Genomic DNA, 22,144 nt, shown 5'->3' on the forward strand with positions numbered 1-22,144 from the left:
AAGAGACATGTCAACTTTCCGTCTGTCTAGATATCTTCTAACATGTGTCTTGATCAATGCTTGCTTACTTTCATTCCCGAGTATGATTTTTATGCACACACTCACATTTTTACATAATTATTCTCCTCGAAAGGATTTCCAACTGTACCCGCTCAATAAAAGCCCTACCGCGCTGTAATACTCTTCCAGCTAAGAGTTTTTGGTATTTTATCATAAATTCAAATTCTTTCTAAATCAAATATGAATGTTTGACCGTCCTGCGATGAGCATAGTGAGACTGTTGTTGTAGTCTTTGTATTGATTTGACACATCAATCCGAATTATTCAACTCTAAATTCAAGCTCGCGATCAACACCATAGATATTGACAACATCCATTTCAAAAGACTTCTGTAAATTCTCTCATCAAAAACCAATCCGCTGTGGTCATTCCACCTTTTCCAACTTTCAAGAGTCAAGACCGAACGATCTGAAAGGCAAGAGCAACAGACACAATGCTACATCTAACCCTCGGACCCAACATTAGATGAACACATGAAATGTAATACTGTTCCGATACCATAGTCCCCGCCAAATCTCGCAAAGAACCCAATCGATCATTCAAATCGAAGTATCTTGAATCCTCTTCGAAAGATTACAACTCAGCAATCTCTACAATAAACTATAACTCTGCCTCTTCTCACCCAGTATGGTTCATAACGTAGTCTCATTCACCTTCATGGTCCACCTATAGGAATCGAAGAAACACAAGCTGCATATCAACATTTAAAAATTAGACATGCAACAAACTACTACACCACATGAAAGTGTTGAAGTTAAACCAGCGGCGACCCCCGATGCCAAATACACAAATCATGACCGTTTGCAAATTCACATCGGCGCCGCGGAATGCATTAGACGGTAATATTTCGGACCTGGGGAAATAGAGCAACTTGTTTGCGTTCCGGAGAGGTATGAAGTTCAGTTGAATCTGCTTTTGTTGAGGCGAAATTTGGAGCTTTTCGAGGGGCTTCGCAGTAGAAATTCAGATGTGCAGCAAACAGATTGTAAGCTTTTATTCATCAAGCTCCATAGAAGTTGACACTTTTGAAGAGCCTGTTCGATGTCAAGCTAACTTCACAGCTCAAGTATATTACCCCTTAAGTTAACTTCTTCTGCAGTCTTGTGGATTTCGCGGACTGAAGGCATGGCATTCATGGTTTCACTAAAATTCAGACATTACGACATCACCTCTGGCTGGCCTTTTCGGATTGTAAACTTGAGTTTAAATCATAATTACTATTGGATTTCTTTTACAGGCTAAATATACAGACATATTTGCGACCATTTGTTGTGCTCATTCATTGAATAAACAATCTACAATGGCTTACCACCAATGAAGTCAGACCATCTGCGGACTTCTCCTGGAATACCTTCCTTGCGAGGAAGTTTCTCGTTCATACATTGGGCAAAGAGCTCAGCAGTCTAGGAATGATTAGTAAATGATGTACGAGGAATGAATTGATTTTATCTTACCTTTGGTTCCATGAAGAGAGGAACACCGAAGTCGACAGCATTTCTGCGCATAACGTAGTCGGTATCCTGAACAGTCTTGCCTCTAGCAAGTGCAAGATTGAAGACACCACGAATATCGTACTTCTTGAAAACTTCTCTCAAAGCTCTCTTATCCTCCTTGGGGAATTCAATGACTTCAACACTGACATTACCCTTAGCAGTCGATTCCAAGAACTTCTTGACTTCAGGTTCGGCAGCATAGAGCTTGTAGCCTAATGGAGACAAGTAGTCAACAATCTTGGTGAGAGAAGTCTTGGTGATATCACCACCGAAAAGAAGACCCTCTCCTGGTTCTGGCATACGGAAGTTCATGGTTGATTGGAGAGAAGCCCAGTAAGCCTCAACGAGATCCTTACCGAAGCAAGCAATCTCACCAGTACTGGACATTTCGACACCCAAGAATGGATCAGCACCAGCAAGACGAGTCCAGGAGAATTGAGGGACCTTAGTAGCGAGGTAATCACGCTTGATGGCCATGAGATCGGTGGGTTCAGGGACATTTTGGCCCACAAGAGCCTTGGTAGCGACATCAATGAAGTTGACACCAAGAACCTTGCTGACGAATGGGAAGGAACGGGATGCACGCAAGTTACATTCGATAACCTTCAATTGTGGAAGGCCACCCTCAGGGTCCTGGGCCTTGATGATTTGCATGTTGAAAGGACCGGTAATACTCCAGGCCTTGGCAACCTTCTCAGCAATCTCCTTGACACGATCCATGGTGGTTTGATCAAGGGAAGCAGGGGGTAAAACAAGAGTAGCGTCACCGGAGTGAACACCAGCTTGCTCAACGTGCTCACTGACAGCGTGAAGAATGAGTTGACCATTCGATCCAACACCATCCACATCAATTTCTTCAGCACCTTCAATGAATTTGGTGATAACAACTGGGTGATCAGGGGAAACATTGCTAGCGGCTTCGAGCTTCTCCTTAAGCTCATCCTTGCTTCTAATGACAGTCATGGCAGCACCTGACAATACATATGAAGGGCGGACGAGAACTGGGTAGCTGACTTCCTCGGCGAAAGCCTCTGCGTCTGCAACTGAGGTGAGTTCCTTCCATGCTGGCTGATCAACTCCGATGCTGTCCAAGATTGCAGAAAACTTTTGTCTGTCTTCTGCCTTGTCAATATCCTTAGGATCTGTTCCTAAGATCTTGGCTCCACCTGACTCTTGCAAACGAAGAGCAATGTTTTGTGGGAGTTGACCACCGACAGAAACAACAACTCCGCTGGCAGATTCAAGTTCGTAGATATCCATTACACGTTCGTAGCTCAATTCTTCGAAGTAAAGTTTGTCGGCAGTATCGAAATCAGTGCTGTAGGTTTCCGGGTTGTCTTGCAAGAAGTTAGCATTGATTCATGGAGGTAGAGTTGTATATAAAAAAACTTACAGTTGATCATGACGGTCTTCTTGCCCATTTCTTTCAAAGCAAGAGTTGCACTAACGGCACACCAATCGAATTCAACAGAGCTACCAATTCTGTATACACCACTTCCCAAGATGATAGTTCCCTTATCCTCAAATGTGACGTCATGAGTGGTTGCATTGTATGTTGTGTAGAGGTAGTTCGTGTTTGCGGGGAACTCAGCAGCAAGAGTATCAATTCTCTTAACAAAAGGAGTGATACCAAAGCTCTTTCTGAGGGCTCGAACTTCATCTTCGGTGGACTTAACGGCATTGGCAATTTGTTTGTCAGAGAAACCCAATTTCTTTGCTTTTTGGATGATTTCCTTCTTCAATCCATCAAGGCTTCCAATATCCTCAAGTTCGCGGGTACAATCAACGATGTTCTGGAGCTTGTACAAGAACCATTTATCAATCTTGGTAAGGTCATGTACACGATCAACAGAATAGTTCTCGTGGAGCATGGCTTGTCCAACAGCTAACCAACGACGATCGGTGGGGTTCTGGAGTTCGTAGTCAAGGTCATCAAATTTATCTCCTTGGAAACCGACAAATCTTGGATCAACTTGACGAATAGCCTTTTGGATGGATTCTTCGAATGTTCTACCGATAGCCATGACCTCACCAACAGACTTCATGGCACTGCCGATATCGCGCTTGACGTGTTGGAACTTTGACAAATCCCATCTAGGGATCTTAGAGACGATGTAATCAAGGGAAGGCTCGAAGTTGGCAGTTGTAGTCTTGGTAACAGCGTTTGGTAACTCGGGGAGAGTGTGGCCGAGTCCGATCTTAGCAGCAGTATATGCAAGAGGGTAACCAGTGGCTTTCGAGGCAAGAGCAGATGATCGGGAGAGACGAGCGTTAACTTCAATAACTCTGTAATCTAATCCATCTGGTTGCAAAGCGTATTGAACGTTACATTCTCCAACAACTCCCAAGTGACGAACAATTTTGATAGCAGCTGAACGAAGCATGTGATATTCTTCGTCGCTCAAAGTCTGACTAGGGGCGACGACGATAGAATCACCAGTGTGGATACCGAGAGGGTCGAAGTTTTCCATGTTGCAGACAGTGATGCAGTTGTTACTGGCATCTCTGACGACCTCATATTCAACTTCTTTCCATCCCTTCAATGATTTTTCAACCAGAATTTGAGGAGAAAGAGTCAAAGATCTAGAAGCCATGTTGCGAAGTTCTTCCTCGTTGTTTGCAAACCCAGAACCAAGACCACCAAGGGCATAGGCAGCACGGACAATGATTGGATAACCAATGCCCTTTGCGGCCTCCAAAGCTTCATCCACAGTTGATACAGCGACAGACTGAGCAATTGGGATGTTGATTTCACCAAGAGCCTTGGCGAAGAGATCTCTATCCTCACTGGTCTCGAGAGTCTTGATACTGGTACCCAAAACCTTTACACCATATCTCTCAAAGATACCCATGCGTTCCATTTGTACACCGAGGTTGAGAGCTGTTTGACCACCGAAAGTGAGGAAGATACCATCTGGTCTCTCACGCTCGATAACATATGTGACATATTCAGGCGTGACGGGAAGATAATAAACTTCGTCGGTGAGAACGTGTGCAGTTTGGATCGTTGCAATATTGGGGTTGATGAGTACAGAAGCTACACCAGCTTCTTTCAAGGCCTTCAATGCTTGAGAACCTGGATTGAATAAATGGTTAGCATGATATAATACATGGCCTGGATGTGAGTTTGCACGAAGGGGATTTCTACGCCCAAGAATGACTCATTCTGCCAAAGATCAAAATCTGGGGAACCAACCTGAATAATCAAATTCTCCTGCTTGACCAATACTCAAGCCACCACTTCCAATGACCAGAACCTTCTTCACGTTCACTGGATTGGCAGCTCCCTTTACAACACCACTGGCCAAGTATGCTTCAGCGCTGGGCGCGGTTTGTGACTGATCCCTAAGGAGTGTCGAACTGGAGAAAAGTCGAGCATATTTGCTGTTCTTCCAGACTTGAGCCGGTTGACGGTGTACAAGACCGTTAATGGAAGCTCTAGTAGTGAATGCTCTCGCAGGCAAAGCTGGAGCTTTGCATTGACGAAGGAGCGACGAAGATCGATATGCGAAGCGGTTTGCGAGCGCCATGATATCGAATTGTGGTTTCAATTGAACTTTTTAAGTAACTTTTCCACCAGATCCGTTTTCACTTTACCCTGCCAATTGAATCAAAATTGATTTGGCTCTTTGTGGGCAAAAGAATGTGAGTTTTGGATAATGGATATTGTTTTGTTGTGAATCTACCTAGGGTAGCTTTCTGATAAGCTTTGGATGTCGGTTTGTAAATAAAGGAATAATGAACCCCTCTGTTGTAGCAGATTGAAGTTATTCCTGGAGTTTGGAAGGTTCGAAGTCTCTAAGCATTGTCGATTAAGTTGGGGAAATCAAAATGGTATCGTGTAATTTTTCAAATTTGGAGATGTGTTGTGTCAATGAGGGTTTTCTGGATTCTGGTTGAAGATTTTATTCTTATATGTGATGTGAGTCTGAGTCTGTGAGTCTTTTTTAGTTGTGTGACCGGCTGGTTGGAACCAAAATTTTCTTAGCCCCGCTTTTTGATCTGCATGGACAATCCCAACCAACCAACAAAGGATATCTTGGATTTATTTCAGATTGGGTGTGAAGAAGATTGGAATTGAACCAATCACAATTTATCAGTCACTCAATTAATATTAGAATTTACCAATTGGTTCATTGGCGTCATGATATGCCAAAGGAAAATCAGTGCCGGTTGGGGGACGGGAACTATTTCGTCTAATTCATCTAATTCATCTAGTTCATCTGCCTAGTAGTTCATCTAATTCATAAACTCGGGCTATTAGTCAGGCAACCTACCAAATGCCTTTACCACATGTTTGAACGAGGCGTTTGAACGAGGCGTTCATACCATCATGGCATCATCAGAGCGATGCCGGCGGATGATAAAATTCTTCTTCGTGCATCATTCATATGTGCGTGGCAGGAAGACGTGGGGTCTATGTGAATATTTTGATACATGGATCTTCAATGAGCATCACACATTTCTTCCTCATTAGCTATAATCTCGCAACCATTTCGGGAAATGTAGATATCGAATGCTACCCATGTTGATCTAAGAAAGCCACTAGTCATCGGCTGAGTTTCGCTTACTTAATACCTTCAAAAGGGGAGTCCGTTATAACATTAACTCTCGGAGAAGACTCTCACATGATTGGTTATCCTATAACATTTAGATGAAATGTTTCTGGTGATACTCCAAATTACCGATTTGTTAAGAACAGACGATTGTGAGATGACTTTGATCTTATCGTTATCATTCAATGTCTATTTCTTTTCCAATTCGTTTCTTATAACTGTCAACCCTTATAATACAAATACGCTTGATTACATTGTATCTACCCCCCACACGGAAAATTACACAGATTTCGATTGTTTGTATTTGTAGTTAAATGATTTCACGCGGACTCGAAAGTTGTCTGTCAATTAATCAACAGACCTATGATTTAACAAACAGATAGTTTGATAAGACATGTAGTTCAGCGGCAATATGAATCTTTAAGATGTATCAACATTGATTGGAGCCGTCCTAAGTGGTCAGAATAGCATCCATCGATATGGAGCATTTCTGGTATAAGATCTACCGGGCTATATGGCAGTGACTAGCTGTGGCCACAGGCCCCCTGTGTTCGGTCAGCATTCGAAGTCAGAGCTCACAAACGTTAAGCTATTACCTCCATACATTCCATCTCCAGAGGTTCTACATGGTTTAATGCATGTACCGTGAGAGGAATGGCTGCGCATAATGTGTCTGAATCAGGGTTGTTAGCCGGGGAGCGTGTGCCAAAAGAGGCTCTACTATTAACTCTTAGCGATGATGTCGCAGCTATTTTGCAGTTTTCAACGTCTGGTAGACTACAATTTTGTTTGTTTAGTGTCAGGACTGTGAAACCAAGGGCTAATCTCATTAAAACATTTCAATCAAGAGAAGGAAAGGAGACAATTTCATGTTGCGATTTATTATTAGAGAGCGCTTGATCGGTTAGCACAGCCCACCCATCTCTGGGATATCAGCCGACATATGCAGTCATTGGCGAAAATAACTAACGTTCCCTATACCTCATCTCATTCCTATGATAGTAATGAGAATTGAAGATTCCTTTCAAGGCCCGAATGCAACAAACCTCTTAATCGCGCGATCATGCAGACAAGGTAGGAAACTAGCCGGTTGATGAAATGAATCTATCCCCTAGACTATCGAGACTGCCAACTACAGATAAACTTGGCTATACCGGACTGAGATTTTCGACCAATCAAATCCGGTATAAAGAAGATTCCGGTATAAAAAATGGTGGCCCAAGCTTTCTAACCAAAATTTATATCCGAATTCAGCTCCAAATCCCGATATTTTCGAAAAAATGTCATGTGATGACAGCCAATCAAGCTTACTCATCCAAAATACAGCTTATTCAGCCAGGTCTACTACCCAAATTTATACCGGATTCGTGAAAAAAGTGTCCGGTATACCGGTTTTGGTCGAAATTCCGGTATTCATATACAAATTTCAGAAAATTTGCTAAAAAAGTCCGGTATATTCAAGATTCCGGTATATCCCAGTCCGGTATAGCCAAGTTTTTCTATAGCGGCGCCGTGTATAGTTTATATACTGAACAAGAACATCAATAACCTTATAAATGGTATTATATATAAAAGTTTTAATATTATATTTGAAATTTAGAATTTATTGAAAAAATGATAATAAATATATTAATTATATCTCCAAGGTTTTTTTTAATTATAAAATAATAATTCTAAGATTTTATAAATATTATTATATTTTATCTTTGGGAATAAAAGATATTTGTAGGCAATTTCTATATGATTTATATTTAAAAATATATATCAAATCAAAAATTTAATATTTATTAAAAAAAGAAAGAGTAAATAAAAGATTATATAAAGATTTTTAAAGTGTATTATTTGTTTTTATTAAAATTGTAAATGTTGAATTATTATTATAGAAAAACGTATCAAAATGATAAGAATTCTCAAAATCCTGATGTTCTAATTGGTTAGTAAGTGTATATTAAGCGACGGCGCCGCTAGTTGGCAGTCTAGGGGATAGTTCTACAAGTAGAGTCCTGCCTTTTTCAATGTAATAAAATCGACCTTGCTCTAGAGGGTTCAGTTGAGTAGAAGGAGAGTGTAATGTTGATGCTCGCTTATCGAGGAGTGCTCTAAATCTACTACAGTATGTGCCGGCACATGTGCGGCAGTGACCGAGATAACCGATAAGGTACCCCATAAGCTAAATGTTTACACCTTTTTCGTAAACATCTCCTCACCATGACCTTACATATTAATCATTAATCATAATAATAAACAATCTATTACATCCGCAGTATCAAATTCACAGTCTCTTCAGAATGGATCCCTCATTGAATCCATCACCGCCAAAGCTACAGATCGCACATGTTCTCGCTGATCTTAATATCCTCAAGCAAGCAGTTTGTCAACACCATCAATCCATCACATCCCGCATGCCAAAGTCTTGCATTATATTCTATGGCTCCCCACATCTCCACGCGCATCCCCACACGCAATATCGATGTTTCTCTGAGTATGCGTGCTAACCAGTCTTATGCGCAGCCACCGAGAGCTACCCTCTCCTTTTTACGCAGCCTCTCCACCGTATCGGCCACTATAGACGAAAGAAAAACGTCAATTCATTCACAACCAGCGCCGAAATTTGATCGCCTCGGTCGACGTATACCCACACCATCTTCTGTTGTCCAGTCACCGTCTCCTCCGCTCAGAAAGCACTCGTCTATGGATTCAATTGATCTCCCAGAAACCGAGGAGTCCATCCGAGAGACTCGAGAACGTCGTCTTGACAGAAGGAGAAGTAGTGGCGTATGTTATAGATTTTACTCGGTCGCATTGAAACGATAGCTAATATATTATACCACAGAGAGACGAAGAATTTATGCGCGCAAAGACATTACTAGCATATTATAACAATCGACACAAGCTCCAAGAAAAGGGTCAAAGGGGAATGAAAATGTCACAGGAAAGGGTCGATAAAGCGTTGCATGAACACGCGGAAAAGAGACAGCAGGTGAGAAAAAGAGGTTCTCTTGAAAAGCTTGGAGTGCCAGATGCGAATAGTTATTTTTCGTTCAAGAGTTAGATGCTCAAATGCAATTCGAATCAATACTGGATTGAAAGTTCTCGAGAATCTGAAAATTTGGCATTTCAAGTATTGTCCAAGTTCCATTTGCACATTCAGGAACCTATCTCATCCTGTACGGAGTATATCTGCAATACCGCGTACAAAGATACGTCTTTATAATCTTCTGAGGATTATTCGGAACCGATCAGAGCTGCCGGAAGCTTGTCCCGTCAGTGGCCGAGCGGGGTCTCCACTGAAGGGTGCAGGTGACCATAAGATCTCCACATGAATTGCTTACATATTTGAGCTTCAAGTAACCACACCTTTTGATTGCACATAAAAAAAGTTTGGATATTTGTATTTTGGTATACTTCATTCAGTATGTCTTTAATCTTCCGCCGCGGCATTGCCACCATATCTCCTTTCAAGAGCGCTTCAAAAGTTGTATGTATCGGGAGAAACTACGCGTATGTTTACCCCCACTCCTCTTCCTCCTCGACCATGAATGGCTTCTGGAAATCCCTCAATTGAGCATATTCAAAGCATACAGTATAGATGAACTGATTGAAGAACAGAGATCATATCACGGAATTGAACAATAGCAAGCCCAAACAGCCATTCTTCTTCCTCAAGCCACCTTCCTCAATTCTCCCTCCAAATGGCGGATCCGTCATTCGACCAAAGGGTGTAGATTTGCACTATGAAGTGGAATTGGCTTTGATCATGGGGAAACAGGTCAAAAATCTCGAGCCGGAGAATGAGAAAGAAGCTTATGATTCTATCGAAAGTGCGTATTCTAGAATGGATGACTCAATTTGATTTCTAATCATTGAATCGCGCAGGCTACGCAATGAGCATTGATATGACAGCTCGCAATGCCCAAAACGAAGCAAAGAAGAAGGGTCTCCCATGGGATATCGCGAAGGGATTTGATACCTTCCTCCCAATGAGCAACATCATTTCCAAATCACAAATTCCGGATCCTCATAATGCTACCGTGTGGCTTACAGTCAACAACGAACACAGACAAAAGGATTCTACAGAATTGATGTTATACCGAATCCCTAGAATTTTGAGCGATATCTCAAAGGTGATGACTTTGGAGAAGGGAGATATTGTCTTGACTGGTACACCAAAGGGAGTTGGATCTGTGAAGCCCGGAGATGTTATGCGAGTCGGCATTAGTGTTGGGGGTAAGGAGTTGGAGGAAGGAAAGATTGAAGTTGCAGTTGAAGAGTCGACGAGTACATACCAGTTCAAGGAGACTTGAGCAATTTACGAAGGTTGTTTACACTAGGATACCTAACAATATGTATAAGAGTTTAGACTTCATGCGAAAGACTTCGTTATTTCATTATTCCTTTTCTCATCAATCAAGCGATATTTGGGTCCTTGATAGATCCTACCGGGGGCGCTGATTCCGCAACTGTCCCGCATTTCTTACATTTCCTCCTGTCCTCACTTTCCTTGAAGCTATTCACAGCTTCCTTGATTTGCGTGCCCAAGTCTGTACAATGGAAAGCTGCTTCCTCCACGACCGCGCGGCAGTTTGTGCAATACCACCTCAACCTATCTAACGAACCCTCTGGTCTTGGTTGCTCTAGTACAATGCCCACTGTATTTGCGAATCGAACAGGATTATGCGGCGTATTTGGTGGCAATAGAAACATTTCTCCTTCCCCAATGATAATATCCCTAAATTCGCCTTCATCTACCACTTTCAACATCATAGCTCCCTTGTATTGGTAGAACCATTCTGCGGTCTCGTTTATGTGATAGTCGGTTCGTGCATTGGGGCCTCCTACGATCTGCGGAGTTTAGAAATGTCTGAGACAGTGATGGGTGGTGGTGATCCTACCATGACCGTCACATCTTTATTGTACACGCAGTAATTGTTAATGGGAGGCTTCAAGAGATGAGAGTTCTCTTCGAGCCTATCGAGTCGCTGTTAAAACAGATTCCTTTCATGATCTTGAAAGTTGCTTACCACTTGGGCAGGTTTAAAGGACTGGTGAGCATCTTGGACGAAATGATAGAGGTTGTAGAGGAGAGTGTTGCCAAGCTCAGTTTAGAAATTCATTGATTACCTACGAGTATCGTAGTAATTGATGAGTCTTGCCCCTCACATCCGATGAAACCGGTTGCGGCAGTGTGAAATAGCTTATCTTCTGTAACACCGATGTCCGTGCATTATCTGATAAAGAACAGTGCCGTGCAGTGCAGCTTGTCTCGAGCTTCCAAGGTTGTGTGGGAATCTACGGAGGACTCGTACACTCTTTTCGTTATTCAATATCAAATCAAACAATCATTATTTTAGATCAAAAAGGAGAGATGATTACATTTGTTAGCTTTCATTTGGTATAGTTGGGAGATGGCAATATAATAAATGTTTTCATCAATGTATGATTCTGTTTGAATGATTCAACGTACCGCTTTTGGTGTTCACATGAAGCTTGTCAGACAGAGCTGTTGGCGCTTTCTTAGCTTGGTTTGAGCGCATTTGAGAAGGTAAATTAGGGGACCATTGCACCATCGATTCATAACACTCTGTAATTGGTGCAATTAACCCCTAGAGAGTTACGCCCGTCTTCCAACTGCAGTGTACGAGTACCTAGGTAGATAGCGATATATATAGAATCACTTTACTATCCATTTCAGATTCATCATCTTCTTTCATCGAAATCTTACGGATCTTCGCAGCCTCGAATTACCATCCATCTACTTCGTTGAGAACGATCAATTCAATCAGATACAAATTATTGTAACATTCACATTCACAATGGATCATTCGCATATGGATCACAGCATGCACGATATGGGAATGGATATGGGAGGAGATAGATGTAACATGAACGTCCGTTTTCAATCTCCTCGACTCTCTCAATCTCTCCATCGCTAACCTCAATTGCAGATGCTCTTCACCTGGGACACCAATAACCTCTGTATAATATTCCGCTGGTGGCACATCCGGTCCACCTTCTCCCTCCTCATTTCGCTCGTTGGCGTCGTTGCCATCACCGCCGGATACGAAGGCATTCGCTCGCTGACCCGTCGCTATGAGTCCTGGGTCGACAGACAACAGGGCTCTATAACCCGTAAGTTCTCTTACTTTTCTCCTCTCCCCCATGCGCGCTTTTCCTCCCTCGACTTTCATGCCGGAACAGTGGAATGAAAAGCTGAGACTATGTGTGTGAATTAAGTGGATGACGTTACTGAAAATACGCCTTTTCTCTGGGCAGGACGCAATCAAGAAGAAGTAGGTCAGAGAGCACATGTTATTAAAGCTGCGCTATATGCTTTCCAGTATTTTTACGCATTTATGTTGATGTAAGTCTTGACCCTATCTTATGTGTGGAGGGTTGCTAATGAAGTTCTAGGTTGCTTTTCATGACATATAATGGATGGGTTATGATTGCAGTAGGATTTGGTGCGTTTGTGGGTTTCTTGATATTTGGAAAGAATACTTCGGCTGCGAAAGAGACGGCATGTCATTGAGAGTTTAAATTATGGAGTCAAGGGAATGAGTGTTCTGGAGGAGGATGGGTTCAGTGTCGGGGAGAGACAGGGCGAGCGTCTGGTTGGTGAAAGAGAGAAGAACAACAGGTTGAAGACATGGATCTTTGGGAGACAAGCGTCGAATAATCGAGTCAAGCAAGATTTGTTGCGTTTTGAGAATGCCAAATACCCAGCATGGTTTACGTGATCTCAGGCCACTATTCATGGATTTATTACATTTGCGCACAGCCGTTCATATAGAGATATATACGGGGGTGGTGTTTTGCTTCACATGCTTCAATCTCTGTTTATCAATACAGACTTCTATTAGAGTTGCTTGATCATTTTTGTGCAGTGCAGATATCTCTATCATGCGATTCTAATCAGTTGCAACTCGTCGATACAAAAACTAAGAGAACGTCCCGCAAGCTTGTATCTTTGATACCTAGGTAAACACCAAGCGTAAAGCTCTCTCAGAGAGTATTCGACTACTCTCCGAGAAGAGATATCCTAAATTTAAGTTTGATACCTTCTCAAAAGCAGACGTATAGATAAGTACCATTATCACATTCCACCAAAAACCAAAATGGGTGGACCTATCACTTACACCACGAATCCAACCCCCCAAAAGAGTAGAGCATCAACCGACTCAACAACCACCTGCTCCCCAAATCTGCAAAAAGAAATGCCGAAGAAATCAAAAAATAATTGTTGTTTGGTGTCTACCAGAGATTGATACTCCAGGTGGGTGTCGAACCCACGACTTTCGCATAACTTCATATTGATCCACAAGGGGAAGAATATAAGAACGACACGCTAACCACTCTATAATTTTCTATATTAGCCATGATGTACCTTCATTTTTGGAATGGAGGCAGTAACTTACGCGTCACTGGAGTTTGGCATGTTTGTTTGACGAAGCCGACGTTTTTAATTATATATTAGGTTGTCATTGATTTTTGCAGGGGTTGAGTGGGGTCGATTGAGCTTGAGCTACGGATTGGTTGGGGGGAGGGGAAATAGTGGGGTTGATCGCGTTGGAGTTGGGTTGTGGGTTATGAGTCTGGTCTGGCGAGTCTGGTCTGGATGGCTCGGATGGCAATTGTATTGATCAATTTTCACTCGTTATATCTCATGTTTTTTGAATAAAAAAAGTATATATAACTCATTACGAAATACAATATACAACATACAATATAAACATAAGAACTATCTTCGAAGTACTGAAGGTCTCTTTAAGACTGCTGTAAGAGTTTGTCTACAAACCTTACACGTCGTTGTCATTGGTTAGCCTCTACTTTGTACGATGTGCTAGAGCGTATGAAGTATTCGAGGTACGATTTTCATAGTCGTGGCAATTCAAACAAATGGCTATCTACAAACGGACGCATTGAAGTGATGCCCAATTCCAATTGGAAAAACCCAGCTGCTCTCCTCGTTACTCAGCATTCTGTGCTGAAAGGTGATTGAACTGCGTGTGTACTTCACGGTCAAATTTCACCAAGGAGAGCTCATCTCATAATGGCTCATCGAAAACATTACAGAGCACTAGGACGTCTCACAGGTCATCATTGGAGATCATTGAACAAGGTTCACAGGTTTCTTGTACTAGGGTGTATGACAATATCCATTCTAACACGCCATTTCATCTTCTCAATCATTATCAAACTCTCAATTCCAATCCTCGCTACAGCAATGGCTCTCTGACGAAGGTGCAGGGCTCTCAGGACAGCACCGGTCCTCTGGTACTGGAGTAGGTGAAAGTTGTTCCAGTGTATGAAGCGAGGCCGATGGCTCTAGTGTTGTTTGCATCTTATGTTTTTCATTAACCTCAGTTCTCGAATTAAAAGACATCCCGCGTTATCACACGGGAAGGGGATTTACATCACCAATTCCTGACGGCAATCCGTTTGCGATATTCTGAATGGCTACTTTGGTTGGCTTTGAAAGCTCCTTTCCTAGAATCACCACCAATACAGGTGTTCTTAGGCAACGATATCTACCCTTGCGTACTCCCGATCGAAACTTATTAATAACTTTATGTGTGCGCTTTTCATCCTTCTTATCTTTTGCAATTGGGGCGACGGGCAACTCTGGAATTGGAGAATCGCCACCAACATTTGGTTCAATAGCTGCAATAGATGGAACTTGAGCAGGACCATCCGATTGTCCGATGATGTCTTCCGTTACTTCTGTCGGCACCTCTGACAATGAAGATGTTACTATCGAGCCTTCAGGTACTGCTTCGAGAGGTCTCATGAGCGATGATTCTAGGGAGCTATCACGCTTGTTCATAGACAAAAGTTTATCCACGTTCGGAACACCAGATGGACCATCCAAAAGGCTAGTTCTAGGGCTGACTTCAAGGCAAGGCCCTCTAAGATGGTCGGGCAACGCACCAAAGTCTTTGATAGTTGTACCAGTGGGAAATTCGGGCTTAGTATCGTGTGATCCATCCATATCAAATTTCTCAGTCGCTGATAAACGCTTTGTTGGTGTTGATGGCGCAGTATTGAAATTAGAGTAGGCTTCTATATAGGTTTTTGATCCAACAAGTGCGTCTTCAAAAATGTCATCGTTTTCGTTCTCAGTCTGCTTAAACTTGCGCCCCTCTTGATGTGCCAAAGGTTTAGAGGGTCTGTATGTCTTGACTTTTGGTCTCTTACCGGGAGCAGATTGTGATCCTACACTGGCGGAACGCGTCATCATGAGTATCATGAGTATAGGTTGTTCATTAGCTTCTGTGGTATCTAAATATTCAAAAGTCAGTTCGAACAAGAACCCGGTTAGGATCAAAATTTACCAATTTCATTATCCTTTGAAGGAATAGAAATATCGATCAATTGAGGAACAGCTTCATATTGAGTAAAAGTGGTAAGTTCCAAACCATTGCCTTTACCCAAAACATTCATAGTCGGAGTCATCTTAACAAACTTCTGCACTACCCCCTCCTCTGAAATGCCAACTAACGTCGGTGGCACAATACGACTTTTGAGTGACCGCTTGAAAGAGCCAGATGAGAGTGGCGGGCTCAACGTATCACTCTCGGGACTGGAACTACGAGAAGGAGCTCCAAGAGATATAGCGGGAGTCTCCAACCCGATTGATTGGCTTGTTTCGAGATTGGGCATCGAGCCGAAAGTTCTTTTTTTGGAACGAGCGAGTTATTAACTAGATATGGTTGGAGTCGGAGTGCTGTCATGGAGTTGTCTTGATGGAAAGGAGATTGGTATCTGGTCGAGGTGTTCTAAGATTAAAGATAATCTCAAATGAGCGACAAAACGAGCGGCTGCCAAAATAATGACGGTGTTAATTACAATGATATGTTTGAATAAGAACAGATTCTTTTTTCCGGAATGATCAGGAAGTCTTCCAAAATTTGCCAATCGTTCTTTCCATTAGTTGGTCGGTCGTCCTTGCCCTTTGCTCGACTCTTTTCACGAGCACGTATATCGCCCCTTCTGAAATATACACACTCCTCCGTTCTAATCGTTTTGGAAGCTGAAAAGAACTCACCATCTGGTTTACTTCAATACTAGACTGCAGTTACTGCGTAAGCCACAACAGTATCTGATTTCTGCCTCCGCCTGGGAGGTTCAATTCGAAGCACCACCAACAACTCACACCTGGGCATCCACAACAACCCTCCAACCCTCTCTCCTCAAAACCTACATCATCACTCTCAAAGCATATCCAAATCCTCGGCCCAAACAAAATTCCACACCACCACACACACAAGCAACTACAAAAAAACCACTAGCTCCCTCCAATCTCCCATCGCCAATGTCTCATCTCCAATCAAAACAACACAACAGCCCAAGCCTCCCCGCAAACCCATTCTTCCACCTCCTCCCACACACCTAGTACATCAATACCTACACCTTGAAAATCCCCCGAGGAAACCCAATCAATCATCCATTGCACAACCATTTTCTTATCAACCCATATACCCACCAACTATAACTACAATTATAACTACAACTACAACTAACTCCCCCTTCTCAACTCCGTTCCGTTCCAATCCAATCCAATCCAATCCAATCCAATCCAATCCAATCCAATCCAATCCAATCCAATCCAATCCAATCCAATCCAATCCAATCCAATCCAATCCAATCCAATCCAATCCAATCCAATCCAATCCAAGCAACCCAAACCTTCCCATCTTCAATTTCCAAACCAAATCACCCCCCCATTCATCAGCTCCTCCCTCCCATTTCTCCATCCAAAACCCCCACAACTGCAAAGATCCCTAACTGATAGGCACAGTATAATCTCTTCCATTTCAAATTTAACCCTCGTCTTTTAAATGGACCTCTCTTTAATAATATGTCTTCATGAGAAGCTAGCTATATGACTAATGATGCATGTCGATGCTCATACATAATTCTCGAGTACTTTAGAGAGCGTTTATCAATGAAATATAGTATTAGATAATTAGATTGAACTTGAACTTGAATTTGAATTTGAATTTAAACTCGCGAGAAACTGTCTGACTACTACGTACTTTGAAATTAAAACAATCTTGAGCATTTGTCACAAGGCGGAGTTCATAAATATGCCTCAGTCAGATATCTGGGTTGTCTTAAAGTCTTTGTGAGTGCTAGATAGGTATCGACACGTTCCCATTAGAAAATCTCATTCCTTACTCTCTCGGACTTGGGAATTACATGAGCTAATAAATCTGATACAATCTTAGATACTACACAATCGAGGTTGTTACGGGAGACAGAAGAAAAGGCAAAGAAGTACATTAGACCATTCATGGCATTCTCGTCAACAGAAAACGTGTCTGTGATAATTGATTTAATTTATAATATGTCATATATCCCAACAACAAATATATCTGTCTGATGTTTTGCTTCTCCCTTCTCCCTATCCGGGATATCCTGCGCCATATATGCATACCTTCGTTAACACCAGAGTCACCGCTCTATCCACCAAGCACCTAAAGTTCCTCATTGCCCTGTCGTTTTGTTTAATTTGGCCCCCATTCGTACACGCCAATAATTCATGTTGTAAACCTCCCTATCAATTCTCTTTCTCCTCTGCCCTATAGACTTGAATAGTCGTCGAGACGCTTTGGCGATTAGAAACCTATTATCACAATCAGAGTATAAGCCTCAAAAGAACAAAATAGTCCAGGGGTAGACTACTTATTCAATCTAGCCTAACTCCGCCAACCCTTTTAGCAAGACGCTCCGCAGGACCATCGTCATCGGACGGCGACTGACGTTTTGGGGGTCGCTCACCAGTCGATTGTAAAATTGCAAGGAAATTTGCCCAGCCAGGGGTTGCTATCAATTGGTATCCATCTGCTAAATCGTGTTGAGTTGCTACACGACAGAGAAGCGCCATCTCTTCCTACGAATGATTATGTTAGTATCATGCTTGTGAGTGTGAAAAAAGAAAAAGTTGGTACGAACTTTGCTCAAAATACCCATACTATAGATGAAGCATAGGAGATGGAAGTCAGACACCGCGAGGACGCCATCAGGAGATTGAGTAAGTTGCCCGCTCTTGTCAAGTCCTAATTGCTTTCCAACGTCCTTGAGGTCTTGTTCCTGGCCAAGAACCAAACGATTCTCAATAGTGAAAGAACTCTTAGCCATGAATGCTGGCTTAGGATCGCTAGGAAAGCCGTGAGTCAATGTGACGAGTAAATATTCTACAGGGAAAGATGGCTTAGCATTCTCTTGAACGCTTCTACCATACTCGTTAATCTTTCGGAAGAAGACCTCAGGGATGTATCGTGCGCTCGTATCGGAATCATCATCTCCTTCACTGCGAACGATCATCACAGCAGGATCGGCGGATGGTTCGACAATATCTGCTCGAACCATTTCCACGGCTGAGTTGGAGACTTGATATGCAGATATGGCGATTCCTCCGGTCTCATCGGCTGTCACTACACAGGTAACAAAGTTGGACCCGAATTTTCCCGTATCACTCCATTTCGTTGGCTTTGGGTGCTTCGCTTGTAAACGTGCTGCAAATGCGATTTCCAGAGATGATAAATAGTATGAATCAATATGTCTCTTGCATAAGACAGTGCCATCTCCTACGCCTGAGTCAATGAGATCAGTCCAGATGACACCGACTCTCTCCATGCCACACAATCTCGCAATCTCGTCAATGTCCTTTTCGGATTCCCATTCGTTTAATGTGACGCCATCGAGTTCGTCAACTTGTGGCGGTTCGTAAATAGCTTCCACAACAGCCTTGACTCCCAGCGGCACCTCTGTATACTCCTCGTAGCGACCATATAAATACCCAAAACGTTGTGCACCTGTCGCCCTCCAGAACTGGAGTAGGTTTTCGATGAGGCTTGCTTGAGCGAATTCGACATGATCCACCATGCGGAATGCTTGCGGCTGTAAAGTGATTGCGCTCGGTTGGCACTTAGTACAAATGCCCTCGGGCCATTGAGGATGTCCTGACGGGCAGTTCTTCTTCACACGGTAATACGGCTCCGTCAATGGTGGCATAAAAGAACTTCCTAGCTCTGGTTTGTTGGTCGCCGAGTTGATCTTTCGCAGATACGAGTGAAACGAGAGATTCTTGATCTTTTTCTCGGCCAGATATTCCGCATTGAATGGTTCTAACGGCATACAGTAGTCGCACATTCCTTTTTCACCATGTCGACACATCTTTTGATCCTTCTTTCTGGGGATTTTTCCATCTTTCTTGTCTAGCCTATTATCGAGATCGGATTGTTTGACTAATTCCCACGGGTTCTTGATCTTTTCCGATGGCGAAGTTACTTCTTGCGCTGGAACATCGATAGGTATTGATTCTGGTAAAACGACGTGTCCATTTAAACGATTTGTTGAGGGGGCGAGTTGAGATGGAGGACCAGTCGAGGTGGAAGGGGTAGCATTGCCATTTGAAAGACTATCCAAGAGCTTATAATTTATGAATACCATATCACCATTCCTTCAGTTGGTCAATACAACATTCTAGAGGCTTTACATATACCCGACTTACTTGAGACCAATCTGCGAGACTTTGGCTCTTGCAATTTCTACCAGAGACTTGACCTCACCACCACTCGGCGCATTTGAAAGTGTTAATGTCTTTGGGTCGATGTTCTCCGGTAGGAGTTTTACAAGCTATAGCATATTAGCAGAAGCTCACTGCAATACATACAGCATATCTTAGACCAACCTTGTCGCCAAGTTGAGCAAAAGTTTCATTTGCTTCAACAGTAATACGAACTGTTCCATCAGGACCACGGAATCTTAAAAGCATCTTGACCTCTTATCAGGTTTGGTTCTCAAGTTTATTCAAATAGATGAATGTATTCGAGGTAGAAGTATTGTATTAAAGAACAAAAAACAAAAGGTTAAGTATTAAGAAACAAAATCTTTGAGGTTCTTCCTAATTCTTGATCTTGAGATGTTGGGTTTGGTTTGTTTGGATTGTTAATTGTGTAAATTGAAGCTCTCCCAGGTAAGCTCTAATAAGTAAATAATACTGATCCCACCATCAAGACTAGGGAGACGACTGTACGTCAGAATTCGGTAGCCTACGGAAAACAGTTAGGTAGGAACTGCCATGCCACTTACCTACTAGGTAGGTAGGTAATTCACCGCCTTTGTAACACAAATTATAAGTAATACGAGAATTATAAGGATTATAAAAATTTGGTATAAATATTATAAATATTGTGTTACATAAGAATTACAAGGATGGAATGTAAGTGATTCTTCAAATTAGTTGGATCGGGTTGAATTGATTTCATTGGTCATTCACTTGTTAGCGAAGTGCTTGTCTTCTTAGTCAAAAAAAGTGACTTTAAGGTTATTTGTCCTGAAGTGGCAGAATGCGATCGAATAAAGATTAATAAAGGACACACAACACATAAGAGGATATCTACTATTTTGATACCTCCAACAATCGCACCATCTTTGTCGGAAAACTTCATCCACCCTTCCTAGACATTGGCCCTTTTTCGATCCGATATATCCCAACTCGCTGGGAAAGCTCCAAGAGTGTTGTTTTGTGTTCGACATAGTGACAGCAGCAACCATGTTCAAAGATTTTGATTACGCAACGACTCTTCGTGGTCTAATACTTCCTTTCGCATATGTCGTTGTCCTCGTCGGATCTCTAGTAACATTTTCGTCCTTATATAGAAAGCGCATAGCAGGTTAGTTAAAATCTGGCTTTTAGATTATGCGCAAAGTTAACAGGTATTCATAGTTAAATCTGCGACTCTTGCGCCTTGGTTCCCACCACATCTGCAAAGGAACATTTACTTTTCTCTAGCTCATCTTGAGCCAGAAGAGGGGGACGAGAAAACGCCAAAAGTACCAGCGGAGCTTATTCGAGCGGCTTTACTAAGAAGGGCTGTCGAAGATATTTACCGAATTATTCACATTAGAACAGCGAAGCAAGCATGCAGTACCTTATTACAGAGGGGGAGCGTTGGCGATGATCTATGGCAAAGATTCTTGAGAGCAGAGAAAGAAATGGAAGAGGAACTTAGGGATGTGGTTATGGAGGTAAGCCGAGCTTTCTCTCATTAGTAGCTTGGTGAAATTGAATATAGTTAACCATGAATAGGCAAATGGATTGGCACCAAATTGGGGACAGACAATCTTCCAGTCCGCCAACGAAATCTACACGAATAATCAGTTCAGGAAGAGCCTCGATGACATTCAAGCCAGGACCCAATCTGAGAAGGAGTGGTGGGAGAAACGTCGAGCCTCAATCCAGTCAGAATTTATGAAAGAGTTAGATCAAGAAGCAGAAGCCAAGGCATCCAAGCTTACCTCGCCTACCAAGGCCCAGAGTGTCATGAGCGACGAGGATGCCATTCTAGTTCAAGGAGGTGGGCCAGCAGCTAGCGAACAAGGAAGCCCCAGCAGGAAGAAGAAGGGAAAGAAATAAAGCGTCTTTTATTAGCTGCTGGGCACTGTACAATGGCATGAATCTTGCTCGCTTGAGGCGTTTTTGGTGTCTGGCGTTTTTGCGGCTGTAAGATATTGCATGCATAGGTTATGAGGGGTGTATCAAGATTTGTAGTAGCCAGTCCAACTCACTGGTTAAACACAATATAAAATTTAGCTCCCAGAGGGCCAGCGGGCCTTTCGATTTTTGTACGATTTACTTCCAAGCTTTCTCATTTTCTTCATATCACATGATTATATGAAGTGGTTCCCGCTGCAACATTTGAGCATTCTCTGTAGTGGACATATTCGTACTTGGACCTAGGCGTCTTTCTAGTTGTTGCTATTTTAGACTTTTACATAAAGAGATTCTTTGAGACTGTTCATCATAAACGCCTTGTCAGAACCTTCCACAAGGGCTGTCTCAAGAGTCCTTTCACTCAAGTCTCAAAAATAGATCTCAGAATACAACAACATCAAAGACATGATCCTGTAACAAAGCCAAGTTGACTCAAATACAAAGAAACTCTTCAACACAATGAAGTCTCATAACAAGACAAAAACTACAAGAACCTTCCATTCCCCTATTTATCTATTCATCTCTATCGGTAT

General features: G+C 42.4%; 8 protein-coding genes across 8 annotated transcripts; 4 read left to right on the forward strand and 4 right to left on the reverse strand.

Annotated features, from left to right (window-relative positions):
* Positions 1-1,355: 1,355 nt before the first annotated feature.
* EAE98_005741 (uncharacterized protein) lies at positions 1,356-5,083 on the reverse strand (the record flags this gene model as incomplete). Its single annotated transcript, XM_038953363.1, has 4 exons — positions 1,356-1,463; positions 1,515-2,890; positions 2,947-4,629; positions 4,750-5,083. The coding sequence occupies 4 exons, from the start codon at positions 5,081-5,083 to the stop codon at positions 1,356-1,358; spliced, it is 3,501 nt and encodes a 1,166-aa protein (XP_038810464.1).
* Positions 5,084-8,397: 3,314 nt separating this feature from the next.
* Positions 8,398-9,161, forward strand: EAE98_005742 (uncharacterized protein; the record flags this gene model as incomplete). Its single annotated transcript, XM_038953364.1, has 3 exons — positions 8,398-8,478; positions 8,621-8,884; positions 8,943-9,161. 3 exons carry the CDS (start codon positions 8,398-8,400, stop codon positions 9,159-9,161), a joined length of 564 nt encoding a protein of 187 aa, XP_038810465.1.
* Positions 9,162-9,524: 363 nt separating this feature from the next.
* EAE98_005743 (uncharacterized protein) lies at positions 9,525-10,413 on the forward strand (the record flags this gene model as incomplete). Its single annotated transcript, XM_038953365.1, has 3 exons — positions 9,525-9,610; positions 9,719-9,930; positions 9,986-10,413. The coding sequence occupies 3 exons, from the start codon at positions 9,525-9,527 to the stop codon at positions 10,411-10,413; spliced, it is 726 nt and encodes a 241-aa protein (XP_038810466.1).
* Positions 10,414-10,516: 103 nt separating this feature from the next.
* On the reverse strand, positions 10,517-11,162 carry EAE98_005744 (uncharacterized protein; the record flags this gene model as incomplete). Its single annotated transcript, XM_038953366.1, has 3 exons — positions 10,517-10,951; positions 11,002-11,077; positions 11,131-11,162. The coding sequence occupies 3 exons, from the start codon at positions 11,160-11,162 to the stop codon at positions 10,517-10,519; spliced, it is 543 nt and encodes a 180-aa protein (XP_038810467.1).
* Positions 11,163-11,488: 326 nt separating this feature from the next.
* Positions 11,489-13,062, forward strand: EAE98_005745 (uncharacterized protein). The gene is made up of 4 exons (XM_038953367.1): positions 11,489-11,997; positions 12,055-12,238; positions 12,344-12,470; positions 12,521-13,062. The coding sequence occupies exons 1-4, from the start codon at positions 11,923-11,925 to the stop codon at positions 12,636-12,638; spliced, it is 504 nt and encodes a 167-aa protein (XP_038810468.1). The 5' UTR covers positions 11,489-11,922; the 3' UTR covers positions 12,639-13,062.
* Positions 13,063-14,501: 1,439 nt separating this feature from the next.
* EAE98_005746 (uncharacterized protein) lies at positions 14,502-15,769 on the reverse strand (the record flags this gene model as incomplete). The annotated part of the gene is made up of 2 exons (XM_038953368.1): positions 14,502-15,388; positions 15,442-15,769. 2 exons carry the CDS (start codon positions 15,767-15,769, stop codon positions 14,502-14,504), a joined length of 1,215 nt encoding a protein of 404 aa, XP_038810469.1.
* Positions 15,770-17,380: 1,611 nt separating this feature from the next.
* Positions 17,381-20,218, reverse strand: EAE98_005747 (uncharacterized protein). The gene is made up of 4 exons (XM_038953369.1): positions 19,806-20,218; positions 19,626-19,750; positions 18,065-19,574; positions 17,381-18,002 (listed from the first exon to the last, which is right to left on the reverse strand). The coding sequence occupies exons 1-4, from the start codon at positions 19,887-19,889 to the stop codon at positions 17,799-17,801; spliced, it is 1,923 nt and encodes a 640-aa protein (XP_038810470.1). The 5' UTR covers positions 19,890-20,218; the 3' UTR covers positions 17,381-17,798.
* Positions 20,219-20,669: 451 nt separating this feature from the next.
* Positions 20,670-21,533, forward strand: EAE98_005748 (uncharacterized protein; the record flags this gene model as incomplete). The annotated part of the gene is made up of 3 exons (XM_038953370.1): positions 20,670-20,790; positions 20,844-21,145; positions 21,207-21,533. 3 exons carry the CDS (start codon positions 20,670-20,672, stop codon positions 21,531-21,533), a joined length of 750 nt encoding a protein of 249 aa, XP_038810471.1.
* Between the last annotated feature and the right edge of the window lie 611 nt (positions 21,534-22,144).

This window comes from Botrytis deweyae, assembly GCF_014898535.1.
Source record: "Botrytis deweyae strain B1 chromosome Unknown BDEW_011, whole genome shotgun sequence".
Lineage (NCBI taxonomy): Eukaryota > Fungi > Ascomycota > Leotiomycetes > Helotiales > Sclerotiniaceae > Botrytis > Botrytis deweyae.

Bases quoted from the DNA above. Each gene is read 5' to 3' on its own strand.
- EAE98_005745 (XM_038953367.1), top strand. From the start codon at position 11,923: ATGGATCATTCGCATATGGATCACAGCATGCACGATATGGGAATGGAT. The intron at 11,998-12,054 runs GTCCGTTTTCAA...CCTCAATTGCAG, and splicing joins GAGATAGATGTAACATGAAC to ATGCTCTTCACCTGGGACAC. The intron at 12,239-12,343 runs GTAAGTTCTCTT...GTGTGAATTAAG, and splicing joins ACAACAGGGCTCTATAACCC to TGGATGACGTTACTGAAAAT.
- EAE98_005747 (XM_038953369.1), bottom strand. From the start codon at position 19,889: ATGCTTTTAAGATTCCGTGGTCCTGATGGAACAGTTCGTATTACTGTT. The intron at 19,751-19,805 runs GTTGGTCTAAGA...AATATGCTATAG, and splicing joins TTGCTCAACTTGGCGACAAG to CTTGTAAAACTCCTACCGGA. The intron at 19,575-19,625 runs GTAAGTCGGGTA...GACCAACTGAAG, and splicing joins GTCTCGCAGATTGGTCTCAA to GAATGGTGATATGGTATTCA.